Source organism: Phasianus colchicus, chromosome 13 (genome assembly GCF_987193195.1).
Source record: "Phasianus colchicus chromosome 13, bPhaCol1.hap1.1, whole genome shotgun sequence".
In the NCBI taxonomy this organism is placed as follows: Eukaryota; Metazoa; Chordata; class Aves; order Galliformes; family Phasianidae; genus Phasianus; species Phasianus colchicus.
Genome location: NC_143448.1, coordinates 2,159,552 through 2,173,218, shown reverse-complemented (window position 1 = coordinate 2,173,218; position 13,667 = coordinate 2,159,552). Strand labels below are relative to the sequence as shown.

The 13,667-nt window shown below is 43.3% G+C and overlaps 1 protein-coding gene across 6 annotated transcripts in view; it reads right to left on the bottom strand.

Annotated features, from left to right (window-relative positions):
* Positions 1-585: 585 nt before the first annotated feature.
* The window catches only part of CNOT1 (CCR4-NOT transcription complex subunit 1), a 53,574-nt gene continuing 40,492 nt past the window's right edge, over positions 586-13,667 (bottom strand). For 3 of the 6 annotated variants that reach the window (XM_031615541.2, XM_031615545.2, XM_031615543.2), the window contains exons 35-49: positions 13,121-13,315; positions 11,689-11,831; positions 11,005-11,113; positions 10,737-10,906; positions 9,757-9,988; positions 7,495-7,743; positions 7,086-7,249; positions 6,698-6,815; positions 6,133-6,234; positions 5,668-5,841; positions 4,824-4,973; positions 3,430-3,610; positions 2,959-3,091; positions 2,718-2,852; positions 586-1,701 (exon numbers count right to left, since the gene is read on the bottom strand). In XM_031615541.2, coding sequence (XP_031471401.1) covers positions 1,623-1,701; positions 2,718-2,852; positions 2,959-3,091; positions 3,430-3,610; positions 4,824-4,973; positions 5,668-5,841; positions 6,133-6,234; positions 6,698-6,815; positions 7,086-7,249; positions 7,495-7,743; positions 9,757-9,988; positions 10,737-10,906; positions 11,005-11,113; positions 11,689-11,831; positions 13,121-13,315 — 2,334 coding nt within the window. In that variant the 3' untranslated portion in view covers positions 586-1,622. The remainder of the gene's footprint in view (positions 1,702-2,717; positions 2,853-2,958; positions 3,092-3,429; positions 3,611-4,823; positions 4,974-5,667; positions 5,842-6,132; positions 6,235-6,697; positions 6,816-7,085; positions 7,250-7,494; positions 7,744-9,756; positions 9,989-10,736; positions 10,907-11,004; positions 11,114-11,688; positions 11,832-13,120; positions 13,316-13,667) is intronic. The other 3 variants (XM_031615542.2, XM_031615546.2, XM_031615544.2) reach the window with 1 other exon arrangement.

The following is a 13,667-nucleotide window of genomic DNA, read 5'->3' as shown; positions in this document are numbered from 1 at the left end:
CAACAAGCTCATATGCAGAGCTTGGCTTGCTGAAGTTAAATGGCAGAAAAACCCTGCCAAATCTGGTCTGGATAAAGCTGGTTGCTGTTAGTTCTCTGTATCCTAACCCACTACTGGAGGGAAGAGCAAGCTGGAGTTTCAGCTCCATAGCCACAATGTTCCAACTTGCAGTGAATCCCTCTTCTTATCATTCCTATGTTGTAAGGCTAGAGGAGCTTGCAGTATTCATCCCTACAGGTTACAGGTTAACCTAGGTAAACCAGCAAGCTTGCATAGACACTTGATGAAGGGAGTGCTGTATCAGGGAGCATCATTAGAAATAAAACTGGTCTGCTACCTGTGCTCTGTGTCCCTCCACTGCAGTCTCCTTTCTAACACTCTGCTTGTCAACTTCCAATATTTCCATCTCCCTCCTGGCACTAAGAATCGAGGCTTCATCTATCCATAACAAGTCTTCCCTCTTCTCACCAGGCAGCATCCAAAATACCGTGGAAAACTGCAAATTTTGGATGGCTGGAAATAAGATTTTTGAAAGACAGTGACTGGCCAGGTAGGATGGAACTGGAGAGAATAAGCACAGTGGCACGTGCTGCATGTCATGACTTTAATGTGTAACTACAGTATGCATACATACAAGAAGTGGGAGAACTAAAGCCCAAGAACTAGAAAGGCTACAAAATACAACACATGGACCAATACTTTACAAAACATTCAAAATCCTTACAAAATGGGCTGTATTGGTCCTTTGTTTCTTTTTTTTTTTTAAATTGTTTCTTTTTGTTTTTGTTGTTTTTTGATTTTTTTTTTTTTTTTTTTTTTACAAACTTATACTGTCATAGGGTAGGGAAAGGTCTAGATTTAGTCCCCCCTTCTCCAAAATTTACAAGTGTCAGAAGAAAAAAAAAAAAAAAGAAAAAGCTATAGGCCTGGTCTCTGGTTTCTTTACTAAAAACAGCTGACCCTCTCCCAAAGGGCCTGAGGTGTGTCTTCTCCAACAGAAAGGAGGTGTTCTGACTGCCACACGGTTCTGTCAGCACTGGGAGGAAATGGGAAAAATAACGCTGAAGCTTAAATCCCTCCCTCACCCCCCCCTTACTCTGTAGTATTCCCATATTCCAAACATATCCACTTTTTTTTTTTCTCCTGTAAAACAACTTAGTGATTTAAAGGTCCCCCATCCACATAAAGAAAAAAATAAGTTACATAATAATATAACTGGCTTTTCAATATTCTTTGGGAGTCTGGCAATGTCAGGACAAGGAGGTCTGCCCCAGACAAGCACTTGGCATCAGCAGCTGCCCCTTTATTACAAGCTGGACAGGCACCAGTTACCCACTTGCCTTTTACACACTTTGCACAAACCCAGAAGTCCAGACAAACGTTTCTGTTCCTTGTATTTACACTAGTTCAAAATGATATTCACAGCATCTTCTGAATTTTGGCCAAAAGTCACAAATTTGTTTCAAACTTTGGAACGTGCCCACGGACTTTCACGCCAGGTCGGTTGCATGTACCCAATCGAGGGAGCTGGGAAGGTCAGGAGGAGCCTTACAGATTCTTCTGTCAGTCGATGGGACAGGGGCCTCCAGGCTGGCACATTTACAACACAAGATGCAGCTCATCTAACTGGCACCAGTCCCCTCCATTACCTGCTGGGCTTGCTTCTGCCCCATGCAGCACTGTGCAACCGACTGGAACAACCTGAACACAGAAGCAGAGCAGCATTAGTTGTTAACTCTGCTCTCCACTTGGAACCCAATACATCACAATGCATGGCACCACAGGAGCAAACACTCCCCAGTTCCATGTGCATTAGCAAACGTGTGGGCAAAGGAGCCAGGCTCTGATTGTCTGCAGTGCTACTGCATCACAGAAACGCAGTATGCTCAGCTCAGTCCCCCTAAGAACACAGAAGAGCAGTGTTTGAACAGCACATGCATTGTGTAGCAGGCTGCTCTGAGCCCTCTGTACTGCACTGTACTCTCCTATGAAGAAAGGTTGAGGGAACTGAGCTTGTTCAGCTTGGAGAAGAGAAGGCTCTGGACCTCATTGTGGCCTTCCAGTATTTGAAGGGAGTGTATAAAACAGGAGGGTGTTTTATTTTTTTACGAGGGTGGATAGTGATAGGACAAGGGGAAATGGTTTTAAATGAGACAGGGGAGGTTTAGGTTGGATATGAGGAGGAAGTTTTTCAGCCAGAGGGTGGTGAGGCACTGGAACAGGTTGCCCAAGGAGGCTGTGGATGTCCCATCCCTGGAGGCATTCAAGGCCAGGCTGGATGTGGCTCTGGGCAGCCTGGGCTGCTGGTTGGTGACCTGCACACAGCAGGGGGTTGGAACTGGATGAGCATTGTGCTCCTTTTCAACCCAGGCCATTCTATGATTCTACAATACTGATGGCAGCTCTGTTTCCAGCTTCACTACTATCTTTTTTTTTTTTTAAAAAAAAAAGATCTCCAGAATCTCCTCTGCAATGTAATGTTTTGCTGTGGAACAAACTTCCACACACAGAGGACAGGAAAAAAAAAAAATCAACATCTCTCATAGCAGCTTGCTATGACTTCTAGTAACCACTTTGCATTCTGCTCTCAGGTTGTGTTCCCTCCTCTTATGGCAGGAAATGGTGCTTCTACTGTGAAACACCAACAGCTCAGGGTGTAACTCAGCACCAGCTTCTAATACATTTCTTTAGTGACTTTGTTACTAAGTTATACTCACTTCTCAATTTCTGGAGCGCAGTGAACAAATTCATGGTTCCAGAACTTAAATGCTGGGTTTTTTATCAGCTCAATGAAAGTAATGAGGAGACCCCAGGGATGAGGCCTATTTACAATCAGTCGTTCCAAGAGAACCCTGCAGTCCAAGAACAAAACAATTAGAACAGAAAGGTCTGAAAAAAAAAAAAAAGGAATGAAAGCAAGAAGCTGAATGCAGGCAAGTTAAATGCATTCCCTCTCACCTCGTGATCTGCTCCTGGATAGCCTCAGTGTTGGCCTCTGCAAACAGGTAAAGCATGGTGCAGCTGAAGTAGTGGGTATGACTGTTGGGGTATCGCAGCTGATTGGCAATTGCATTCAAGAAGAGGTACCGACCTGCAGAAGAAGAGTTGTGAGTACATATGGTGACCACTGCTCCAAATGCAAGAGGGAAAAAGAAACAAGTAGTATTGCCTAAAATTAAAGTTTAAGTGCACCCCCATTCAGGTACAAGAAACTGAAGATATGCAAAAGCCTCACCAACTCTAGCTGGTGGGGCAGTAATAATAATCCTTCATTAAACTGATTTCTCATTCCCTTGAGCATCTGCTTTTAATACTGCTCCTGTATTTAACGTAGCACCACTCACTGTGAATTCACTAACAGCTGCACGGAACGATCTGCATTTCTCATAGCTCAATCTCCTTTAAGTTAGGCATGACAAACCAGCTCACCTTCGGTGTCCAGGTCCACTGCCAAATTCTGGAAGATGTCCATGTGTGCTGAGTGGGTAATGGTGCTCATGGAGGGCGTGCTGCCTTTGTTGTGGATGTGCGCAATAGCCTGAGTGCCTACGTAGAGCACCAGGGCATTAATCAGCTGGATGTTGTAGCGGTTGCCAGGTTCATTTGATACCTAATAGGAAAGATATAGAAAGCATTAACGTCCTATGTTCCTTCAGTAATTTAAAGGACAACATGTACAACAACAGCATCCAGATCTCTTTGTTTATACAGAAGGCAACAATGTCCACAAATGCAATTTGGCATTTATCCATTCGTAATGCAATGGTTGCCCCATCCCTGGAGGTACCCAGGTCCAGGCTGGATGGGGCTGTGGGCACCACAGAGATGTCCCTGCCATGACAGGAATCGGACCTAGATGGGCTTTAAGGTCCCTTCCAATCCAAGGCATTCTGTATTCTACATAGTACCAGTAAAGTGCTGACAGTCAAGATGTACAACCATTGTACTCCCTACTTGAAAGAAGAAAAAAGATCAGGTAAAGGCAATCTGAATGCACCAGCTGTGCCATGGGCTGCCTGAAATAGCCAGCAGTTGTGTGAAGGCTTACATTGGAGCAATTCTCAGAGACTTCAGTCCTGAATCCTGCTGTAAGCTCTACCATGTGATGCATTCAATGAGTAGAGCTGGCTAACAGCTCAGAACTGGGCTTTAGGCTAATTGCCCTCCCCTCCCTGTGCACTCCTTCCTCCAGAGCATTAGCATGCAGATCCACAGATGTCAAGAACTACCAACTATGAATTCACCTGCAGTCAAAGTTTAACTTGATTGCAGGCTTTTTTTAGAATCTAAATAAACTTGAACTGATACTCAAAATGTTGAATATCAGACAATGGCCTGGGCAAACAGTGCTGGAATCAGGTGATGGAAGCCACAGAACTCCTTTATCTGGTATGAGACAACAGTGAGCTTGACACAGCCAGCTTGATGATATTCTCTCTGGTCTGCAACACTGCACTAGAGGCATGCAAACTGAAAAGGCCAAGGTTTAGATACCCTTACTTCTCACTTAAAGTATTTGTCAGCTCAGTAGATAAAATCAACTGCTTTTAGATTAGATCAGCTCAGGGTTGCTAAAAAAAACAAAACACACAACCAACATTCCTGTTTCCACCTAAGTTCCTTCTTGATGAAGTACTTAGTTCTTCTCCCTAGCCTGGGAGTTAAGTATTTGGAGGAGTGCAATTTCAGGGGCTTTTCTACTGCCAGGAATGCATGCTTGCTACACACCAACATCATTCCTGCTAGGAAGGAAGGTGACTCAGCCAACAAGATCATTTGTCTCACAATAATTCTTAAATCCAACATCCTCAGAAACCACTCACTTGTAAGTTGCTGCGCAAGTCAGACAAAAAAGTGACTGGAGAACGGGTTTTGAGATAGGAATCCAAGTCTTTCTTGAACTGAGGTGGCATCACTCCAGTGAAATTGGTGAGGATTCGTGGAGCAATATTAATTTCACTCAACATGTCCACCTGTTAAGAGAAAGCCCAGTCAGCTAAACCATAAGCAATTGGTAAAGGAACAGATCACAAAAGCAGATCAGTATCAAAGCAGTGAGAGAAAGTTCGTGCAGCCACAATCTTTCCATGACTGGGAGACCAGTGTACACCCAAGCATCTAATTAGATCAACCCTTCTCAAAGTCTGTCCTTATTATGCAAGAGGCTGGCTTCAGAATGCTAATTTATCTCATTATTAAGACAGGATGGTGTCTGTTTCTCATTAATAACTCTGATTTAGTGCTCAGACACGCCAGCTCTCTGACCATTACACTCGAGGCCTCAAGCATCCTGCAGAGCATGAAATGTTTGTACAGCTCAACACGTGCTGAACAAAATTCTAACAGTTGTTAGCTGAACTTTCAAACAAAGCCACAAAGGCTACTTCAGTAATCTGTCAGTGAGCAATTAGTGCAATGACAAAGATGCCCTTGCTCCAACACCACGGATCAGTTCTAGGGACACCACAACATCAGTTTCCCTTTGGAAAAGCCCTCTGGCTTTCCATGCAGGCTCTCATTGATGCAGTTTACAGGTAATAAGTCTCAACAATCCATCCTTACAGGTTAAATCTGCATCTGCTCTGCAGGTAAGGTAAAGATCTGTTGCTAGCAAAGCCAATTCAGAACAGAGGCAAGTTTTATGCTTCCAGCTGCATCAAGCCCTACCTTTAGATTGGGGGTGAAAGGGTCTGGAAGCCTCATGTTCCGTGGGAAGGCACTCAGGATTAAATTCCTTAGCTGAATACAGTTAGGTGGGATGACATCGCAGAACCCATAATGGTAGTCACAAAGAAATTCTGGGAAATCATGCAACAAGACCAGCAACACACGCAGAGTGCCCTGCAAAACAAAATACAGCAGCTTTAATATCAATACAAGAGGTTCCAAATTGCTGAAACTGCCCTTGCAAAACCACCCTTCTAGGTTGTGTGGTTATTATTCATTAACAGAAAGAAAGCAATCTACGAAGATAGCCTGTTTCTGTCCCACACCCAGTATGCATCTAACTAGAAAAACAAACCCTGACAGAACAGCAAACACTATCTCCCTACCAGAATATATTTTCCCACTCCAATTCTACTTCCAGAAGATTTTGTTTGGAAGTACCTATCACCTCTCTATTCAACTTACCTTGTAAAGAATTTGCATAGGTTTGGTGAGTTCCACATTTCTGAGAAAAGGAGCCAAGTACTTGAAAAGATCAATCAGTAACTGGGCATACATAGGCCAACCCTGCCAAGAAAAGAAACAGCAAGTGGTAAGTGTACAATGAAGAGCAGCAACCTTTAGTTCAAAGCCATAATTGGGTAGGTGTTCATATAAACCTGGATCCCAACTTTAGTCCTACTGCTAGCTCTTGCAGTGACAGCAGCACAGCTCATTTCAAGGAGCTTGGCTGTGCATTGTAAGTTATGGCTTTTTCCTGAACACTCAACACACTGTACTGACAGCGTTCAGTCTAGGCTACAGCTCTTCTAGACTTTGGCAAAGATGAGTTTGTTAAAATTCCAACCACCCTATACTCAATAGCTTATTGACATCAAGCCTCTCCTCCATGCAGTTAGGTTACTGTGAATACAGAAGACAAAAACAGGACAGCCATGCTACTAGTGCACTTCAGGAGATGTGAAAGCATCACGCCAGGCATCCTTCTGGGTGAGCTTTTTATTTCAGAAAAGATGAACTGCAGCCACACCTTCTGCTGTGGTGTATGTGCCAGCATTCTTGCAATAAATATCCGATGGGAGATCAGTTCCAGCCAGGCATAAACAAAACCTGGAGCTTTTGTAGGCCTCAGGATGTGAAATGTGTTACTGAAAGAAAAGTTAGAGCAGGTTAGAAGTGCACAGCTTTCCATGACATTGAGCAAATACATACACAGCCCTAAAAAGCAAGGTATTTCTGCTTCATTTTACAAGTGACCTTCCTTAAAACAAGCAAGTGGACAGTCTAAGGAAGACCAGTTATCCTGAATGTGGTTAAGCCACCACACAGAACAGTCAGATAAGCCTTTAAGATTAAAAAAAATACAATAAAATCTTGATCCTAGCAGGAAAGGACAAGTACTGGGATCACATACGTACCAGAATGCTGTGAGTGTCTGGAAGTTGATGGTCTCCAGCACGTGCTCAGGAGCATTTAATTCCAACAGCAACATGATGAAAATGCGATGGTAAGGAAGCTGCTGAAACTCACCCTGCCGAACCTCATGGTCTTGCAGAAGAACTCCCACCACAATACCAAGAACCTAAAGAGAGCAACATCATTCAGTGATGACAGCAAGAATAACTCTGCAGGTCAGATAGAAATCTTTGAGAGAAAGCCACTTGGGACCCTGATATTCCACTCAATTTCTTGCTTCAATGACCAGTGCTTTCAAGTCCCCAGCTGATAATTTAGCAGTAACCCACGTTAAGCTCAACATATCTATGCCAGCCAAAGCACACACCATTATTCACTTTAAGGGCAAGGACTACAAAGATGGTTCACAACCTTGTTCAGGAGGTTGATCTTTGTCACAGTGTTGGTTGCTTCTCCAGAGTGTTTCACCAGCAGTGCAATGAGCCGCACAAAGGCATCCAGGTTGTGGTAGCACTTGGCTCGGATCATAGTGGGGTTGGCAGCAGGGTTGTGCTGTTGCTCAGCCTGAGCACGATAGCTGATTTCAACACACATTTCAGTGCAAAGCCGGAAAAAGCGGGTGATCAGGTCATCTGTTTTCAGGATCCCTTGCTGGTGCATCTGTCAGGGAAAGGAAAAACCCTCAGAATTGTAAACACAAGAAATCCATCCTACAGCTTATTAGAAACAGTTTTAACAAGCATTATTCCTCCACTATTCTTCCTCAAGGTGAATGTTTTCAATGCAATTGATGGTGGCACCAAAATTCAGCAAGGTCTTTTGCTCCCAAATAGTCTTTGATCTTAAAAACCTTTCAACCACCAGCAGAGTTGAGAAGCCTGCTTAGTAGCAGTTCTGCTACCAGCACTCAGCCTTGCATGAAGGGCAGTAAAGGCAGCAGCAGTTTGGTCTGCTGGGCCTTCAAGAGCCCACAAAGGGCAGCACAAGCTGTGGGAAGGGGCAGAATTCAGCCACCAGCTCAGGAACCATCACTACTTTGTGGCAATACCCTGTACAAACTGCAAGTGCATAACAAGCCCTCCTTACAGGAACACAGCATGCAGAAAGTGGTTAGGTGTGGGTTTTGGTTTTTCCCTCCATCTGAGGGAACTGCTATTAAATAATTTACACATCAAGAGACCTCTTTGTTCCCTACAGTATTAAAGCCAAACTTAAAAGTTTAAGAGAACCTCTACAGGTTTTCAGAAAAGCATCTTACATCTGAGCTCCTACTGCACAAAAATGAAACTATAGAAGTAGCATAACCACAAACTTAAAACTTCTAATATTTCTGGAGAAGTTTTTTTTTTGATAAAAGAGAATTCATATTTGCCTTCACAGACTTCTTACCCCAACACCCAATGCAAAGGAAGCCTCATCTCTCCAAGTAACCAGATTAAGGTAATTTAAATCAAAACTTTGTTTAATGCATTTATTACAAAATACTTCTTTTAAAACCACATCTGATGCCTGAAAGGAAAAAAAATTAGGTACAAATACTCCAGTTCCATGTATTTAGATTGCTATTTCATACCTGATCAAACACTTAAGAGGTAAGCAAATAAGTGTGGTCAAACAGTGAAGAATGCCAGAAGTGCACTGAGTATTAGAAGTACACTGAATTATAGTACAGTGTATAAGTATACTGTTATGGTATAAAATGGGGTCACAGGAGATGGGACTAAGAGGTAAAGTCTCTTTAAAGAAGCCAGTTTAATACAAAACATTTAGAGAAGGTGTTCTGCAGTGTGAAACCAGAGTAACAAAGGGGGCTACAAGCCACGTAAGGCAAATAAAAAACACAAAACACTGCAGCAGTCAAGGTCTTTATGCATATTTCCAAGCTTGAACTGCTAAAACTGGCAGCAAAAACTAAAATTTAGTGCTAATATTACAGGAATGAAAAAATAATACCCAACAGAACAAATCAGGGGCTTCCTTGCAGCTGCACTTGTGCAGCGACTAGGAATACTTAAGGAATATCCTAAAACTAGGATAATGACTGCAGGTGCACAGGGAGTTGTAGCCCTACATTTTGGCTTACTGAGTGCATCTCCTCTTAGTCACATCTGAATGGCAGATGCACAGCTCATCCCATCTGTCAGGATGCCCCAGAGCAAACTGCTGGAGGGGTTGGCTGTTTAGATTTAGATTCCACTTTAGCTAATGAAATTTCGAGTTTCTATTCTCTAATGATTCCAGTTAGAAAAGATGTCCTTGTTTACGTGATCTGAAACAATTCAGCTGCATCTCTACAGGTAATTCACCCTGTAAGCTGTCAAGAGGTTTTACTGCTACTTACAAGGAGCAACATTAGTCAAGTTTCATTAGAGAGTCTGCAAGAACTACTGCTAACAGCTACCTCACTTGAGTTTCTTATCTCACTGGACTTGTATCAAAACCCTGGGCCTGAATGGACAGCTTAGCACTAGAATATCTGAAGAACACCATCAGCCAAAGGGCAGAGCTTTCTACAAAACGTCAAAAGGAAGGCAGAATTTTGACAGTCAACTGCAACATACCCCTGCAAGTTTCAAAGAAGATGTCTAACATTGGTTATAACTGCTTTAAAATGGAGGGCATCACACCCTACTTATGTTGAATAAAAAGCACCTTTCTTTCCAAAAGCTCTACCTGTCCAACAAAAGCAGAGAACGCTTTGGTACTGTCGCGGCCCGCTGCAGCCGAATGGTAGAGGTTCACCCACTCCCTCAGCAGGTATTCTGCCTTCTCCCTCAGACCTGGTGGATCATCATATTCAGAGGCTTGGGAAATTCCAGAATGCATCATGAAATTGGGACCCCCGTGAGCACGGTCAATCATTGCTTCGTAGTTTGATCGGACCACTTCCATCAACTGGGGTAACCTAATGTGACAGATCAGAGCAAGAGCTGGGTGAGAATTCTTTCTCCCAGTCCCAAGAAGGCATGCAAAATGGAAGCTCCACCAAATATAGTAAAAAGAAAGCAAATTCCACACACACACAACCTTTTTATCTTCTTCATTAGCAGCAGTAAGTCTGGAAAGCAGGTGCATTTACGAGCAAAGGCAAAAAGCAAAGAACACTGACATCATGTGAGCTCTGAGGTTACACCAATCCATGAAACAATGTATTGCAGGGAAACACTGCATGCACTACAAACAGCTTCACTTCTGGGGACTTGGAAAGCCCTAAAGGGCTGAGATTCTGATATGCCAATGCTAAAGAGCCTGGCTGAAGCACTGGAGTTAGTATAATCTGATTAATATCTTGTGATTAACACATTAATACATAAGAGTTAAAAATTCAAGGGTGACAACACTGCCTAGAACTGAGAAAGTAGGAATTCGAGGGGGTATCTCACAGTACCGTGGTTCTTAGGAGCACAGCACACAGCAATTTTGCTGCACAAATATTCAATTTGAAGTCATGCATGCTGCAGCTGCCTCTTTTGAGGAAATCAGAGCAATTACATAAAAATAACAAAACATTTTAAACCAGCATGGGATTGCAGCCATAGAGGAAGTTTAAAGCTCTATGATTTACTGATATCGAGACACCAACTCTATGTAAACATTTCAAACCATGAATGGGCACAACAGAAATAATATATTGCATGGTATTTCAGGCTCACCCTTCTGGGGCATTCCCTCTGGAATGAGCATTAATCCTCATGAGCGTCTCAATGGTGTGGAACAGATCTGCCTCTGTTACGTGGGCAACACTTCTCTCATCCACAAGGAGGATCTTTACCAACTGCATGGCAAATGCCACAGCCATATAGTTCAAGCCGTTCTCCATTGACTGCCAAAATTAAAAAGGCATTAGGATCATGAAGTTCAACCATTCAGCTCATGGCTGACTGAAACTTCTCCCTTCCAAAAAAAGCAGGTTCTCTTTACCTGTGCCAGGTGAAGATCATACTGCTGCATGTTAACCAGGTGATTGCGGATTAGCAGCTCCACAGCTTCCACATTGTACTTGTACTCATCTCTACATTCAATCAGGCACCTAAAAGAATGACATTTCTTTTCACAAGTGAACTTAAACCACACAGTTGAAGTGAAGCAGATCAAGTCTAACAAATACGTGCAAGTCTCTGCAACCCACTGCAACTCATTACTTGCTTCAGAAGTCTCTTCTGGAGCATTCTGGGAGGTATTGCTTTGGGTCAAGCATTTGTTGCCCTGCACTACTGGCCACAACAACCCAGCAAGAGCTTCACTTTATTCAGCACAAGAAGCTCCTCTTCTGAGCACAAAGTGGCACAGCTGCCTAGCTGAAGCACAAGTGCTCCTGCTGCAAGCATATACTATGTCACATCATTTGTGACAGTATGTAGAGTCTCTACAAAATGGGAAAAAGCAGAGCATCTCCAATGCTTAAATCCATGACAGATTCCTATCACATTCTAGGATGAATCTGTATTAGCAGAAACTTTAGTTACTTTTAACATTAAAAAGATTATTTTTTTGTGCCCAAATTGAGGGAAATGAAAGTATTAACAAGCAAGCGATTCAGAATAACACAGTAACTCCCAAGAGATGGGAAAGGCTACATCATACCCCTGCTGTGTCACAACTGACCTAGTAATCTGCTTGTTACACCACGGAGATCCGTACGCACGGCCGTCCTGCAGAGCCTTCAGCACCAGCAGGTGACACTCACGGTAGCGAAGCAGGAGGTCAGCATCTGCCCCACTGGTGGCATCCAGTAAGCCCTCTACAGCCTAGAATAGATGCAACCTGTTAGCAGAGGAAAAAAACAAACCCTCTTCCAAATCTTACATAAACCACGTCAGCTGCAGCTACCACTCAGCAGTCATGCAAATAACCAGTCTAGTCATCGTCAGTTTCTGCTGCAGCTTCTGCACAAGTTAAAGCCTCCTAAAAAGCAATTCTGTGCATGCCTCATGGGAAACCATGTGAAGGAAGATAGCCTGACAGAGAACACCTTCCAGATTCTTTAGACAAGGAGCTGCTGCACTCTGATATCAGTCTGTAGTAATCTGTATGAAATGGAAGTTACTACACAGGCACTGATGCTAGTTCATGTCACAGAGCTTACCACAACACTCCCCACCTGGTACAGCTCACTAGGTCTGGCTGCAATGGGGTTAATTCTCTTCAGAGCAGCCCATATGGTGCTAAATTTAAGATTTGCTGCTGAAACAGTGTTGACAACAATATCTGGGCAGCTGCTGAACAGTGTGTACAATGTGTTAAGGTTTTCTCTGTCCCATTCTGTTCCCCCACAGTGAGAAGGCTGGTAGTACACAACAGACTGGGAGGGTGCAGGGCCAGCACAGCTGGCACAAAGTGATCACAGGAATATTCCATGCTGTGTGACATCATGCTCTGCACTAAAAGCTTAGGGAAAGGATGATTAGGGGAAGGCAGTCACTGAGATGTTTGTCTTCCCAAGCAGCTGTTATGCTCACTGAGGCTGATTTCCAGGAAGCAGCTCACCATCTGCCTGCTGATGGGATGCAGTTCTATTTAGTTTTAGTTTTTCATTTTTGCTATGTTTATGCACACAGTTTTTCCTTCCCCTGTTAAGTCGTCGTCATCTCACTGCACAAGTCATTTTGCCTCCTATCTCCCCTGTCCAGCAGGAGAGGGGAACACATGGGCAGATGAGAACATATTCATCAATTACCACTAAAAACAAAGCAAATCTGTTCTGCTGTAAATCCAGCAAAAAGCCCAGTGCTACTCACTTATAAGGGCAGTTCAAACGTCTTACTAGCCTCCAAACCATCTTCAAATCAGCAACCACTCCCAGCTTTCTACTTCTCTACCCACTTCTTCCTGCAGCAACCCAGCCACAGCATGCACCACACCAAGCAAACAGAGCCCTTTTCCAGCGTTATTTACTAATCTCCAAGGGCAGCATTTCTTCAGCATCATTCACTGAGCAAGCTCCACAGGATGCATGAAGACATGAAGTCACCACAAGACAACTGACAAGCTTAACAAGCAATAAACTTGAGGCCAGTTGGGGCAGAATTGTTAACACCTTCTGCAGCAGTCCGAGCGCAGCGATGGCATCACGGGAGTTCCGAGCAACCACCACAGCCTCCAGGAGGCTGCGTAATGCTTGAGCTTGAGGATTCATGGCCAGAGTATGGGGAATGGACTGTAGGTGCTGCTCCAGTTCTGTCATGCATTTGTCATAGATTTGTGCTACATCATCGGTGGCCCAAGCTTGCTGCTTAAGAGAAAGTGGGAATTAGTCATTTTTCACAAGGACCACATCTGTGAAATTCATATTGATTGGTTCTTCTGCTTCAGAACTCATAGCACCCAGAACATAGTCCTCTACAGTACTTTCATTAATTTAAATGCATTTCAAACACACAAACATGATCACATTATGCTTTAGAAATAACAAGCAAACAATTTTAGTAGTCCTTAAGATCAAGAATGCACTCAAGAACCTGTTAATTATCTCAAAATGAGTGCTTGCTATACACAACCTTCCCCAAAAGTAACCTTTTCATTGCTATTAAAACTACATGTAGTAATCCTAACTTGTACATCTGGTTCCAATCTATTCTTCAAAA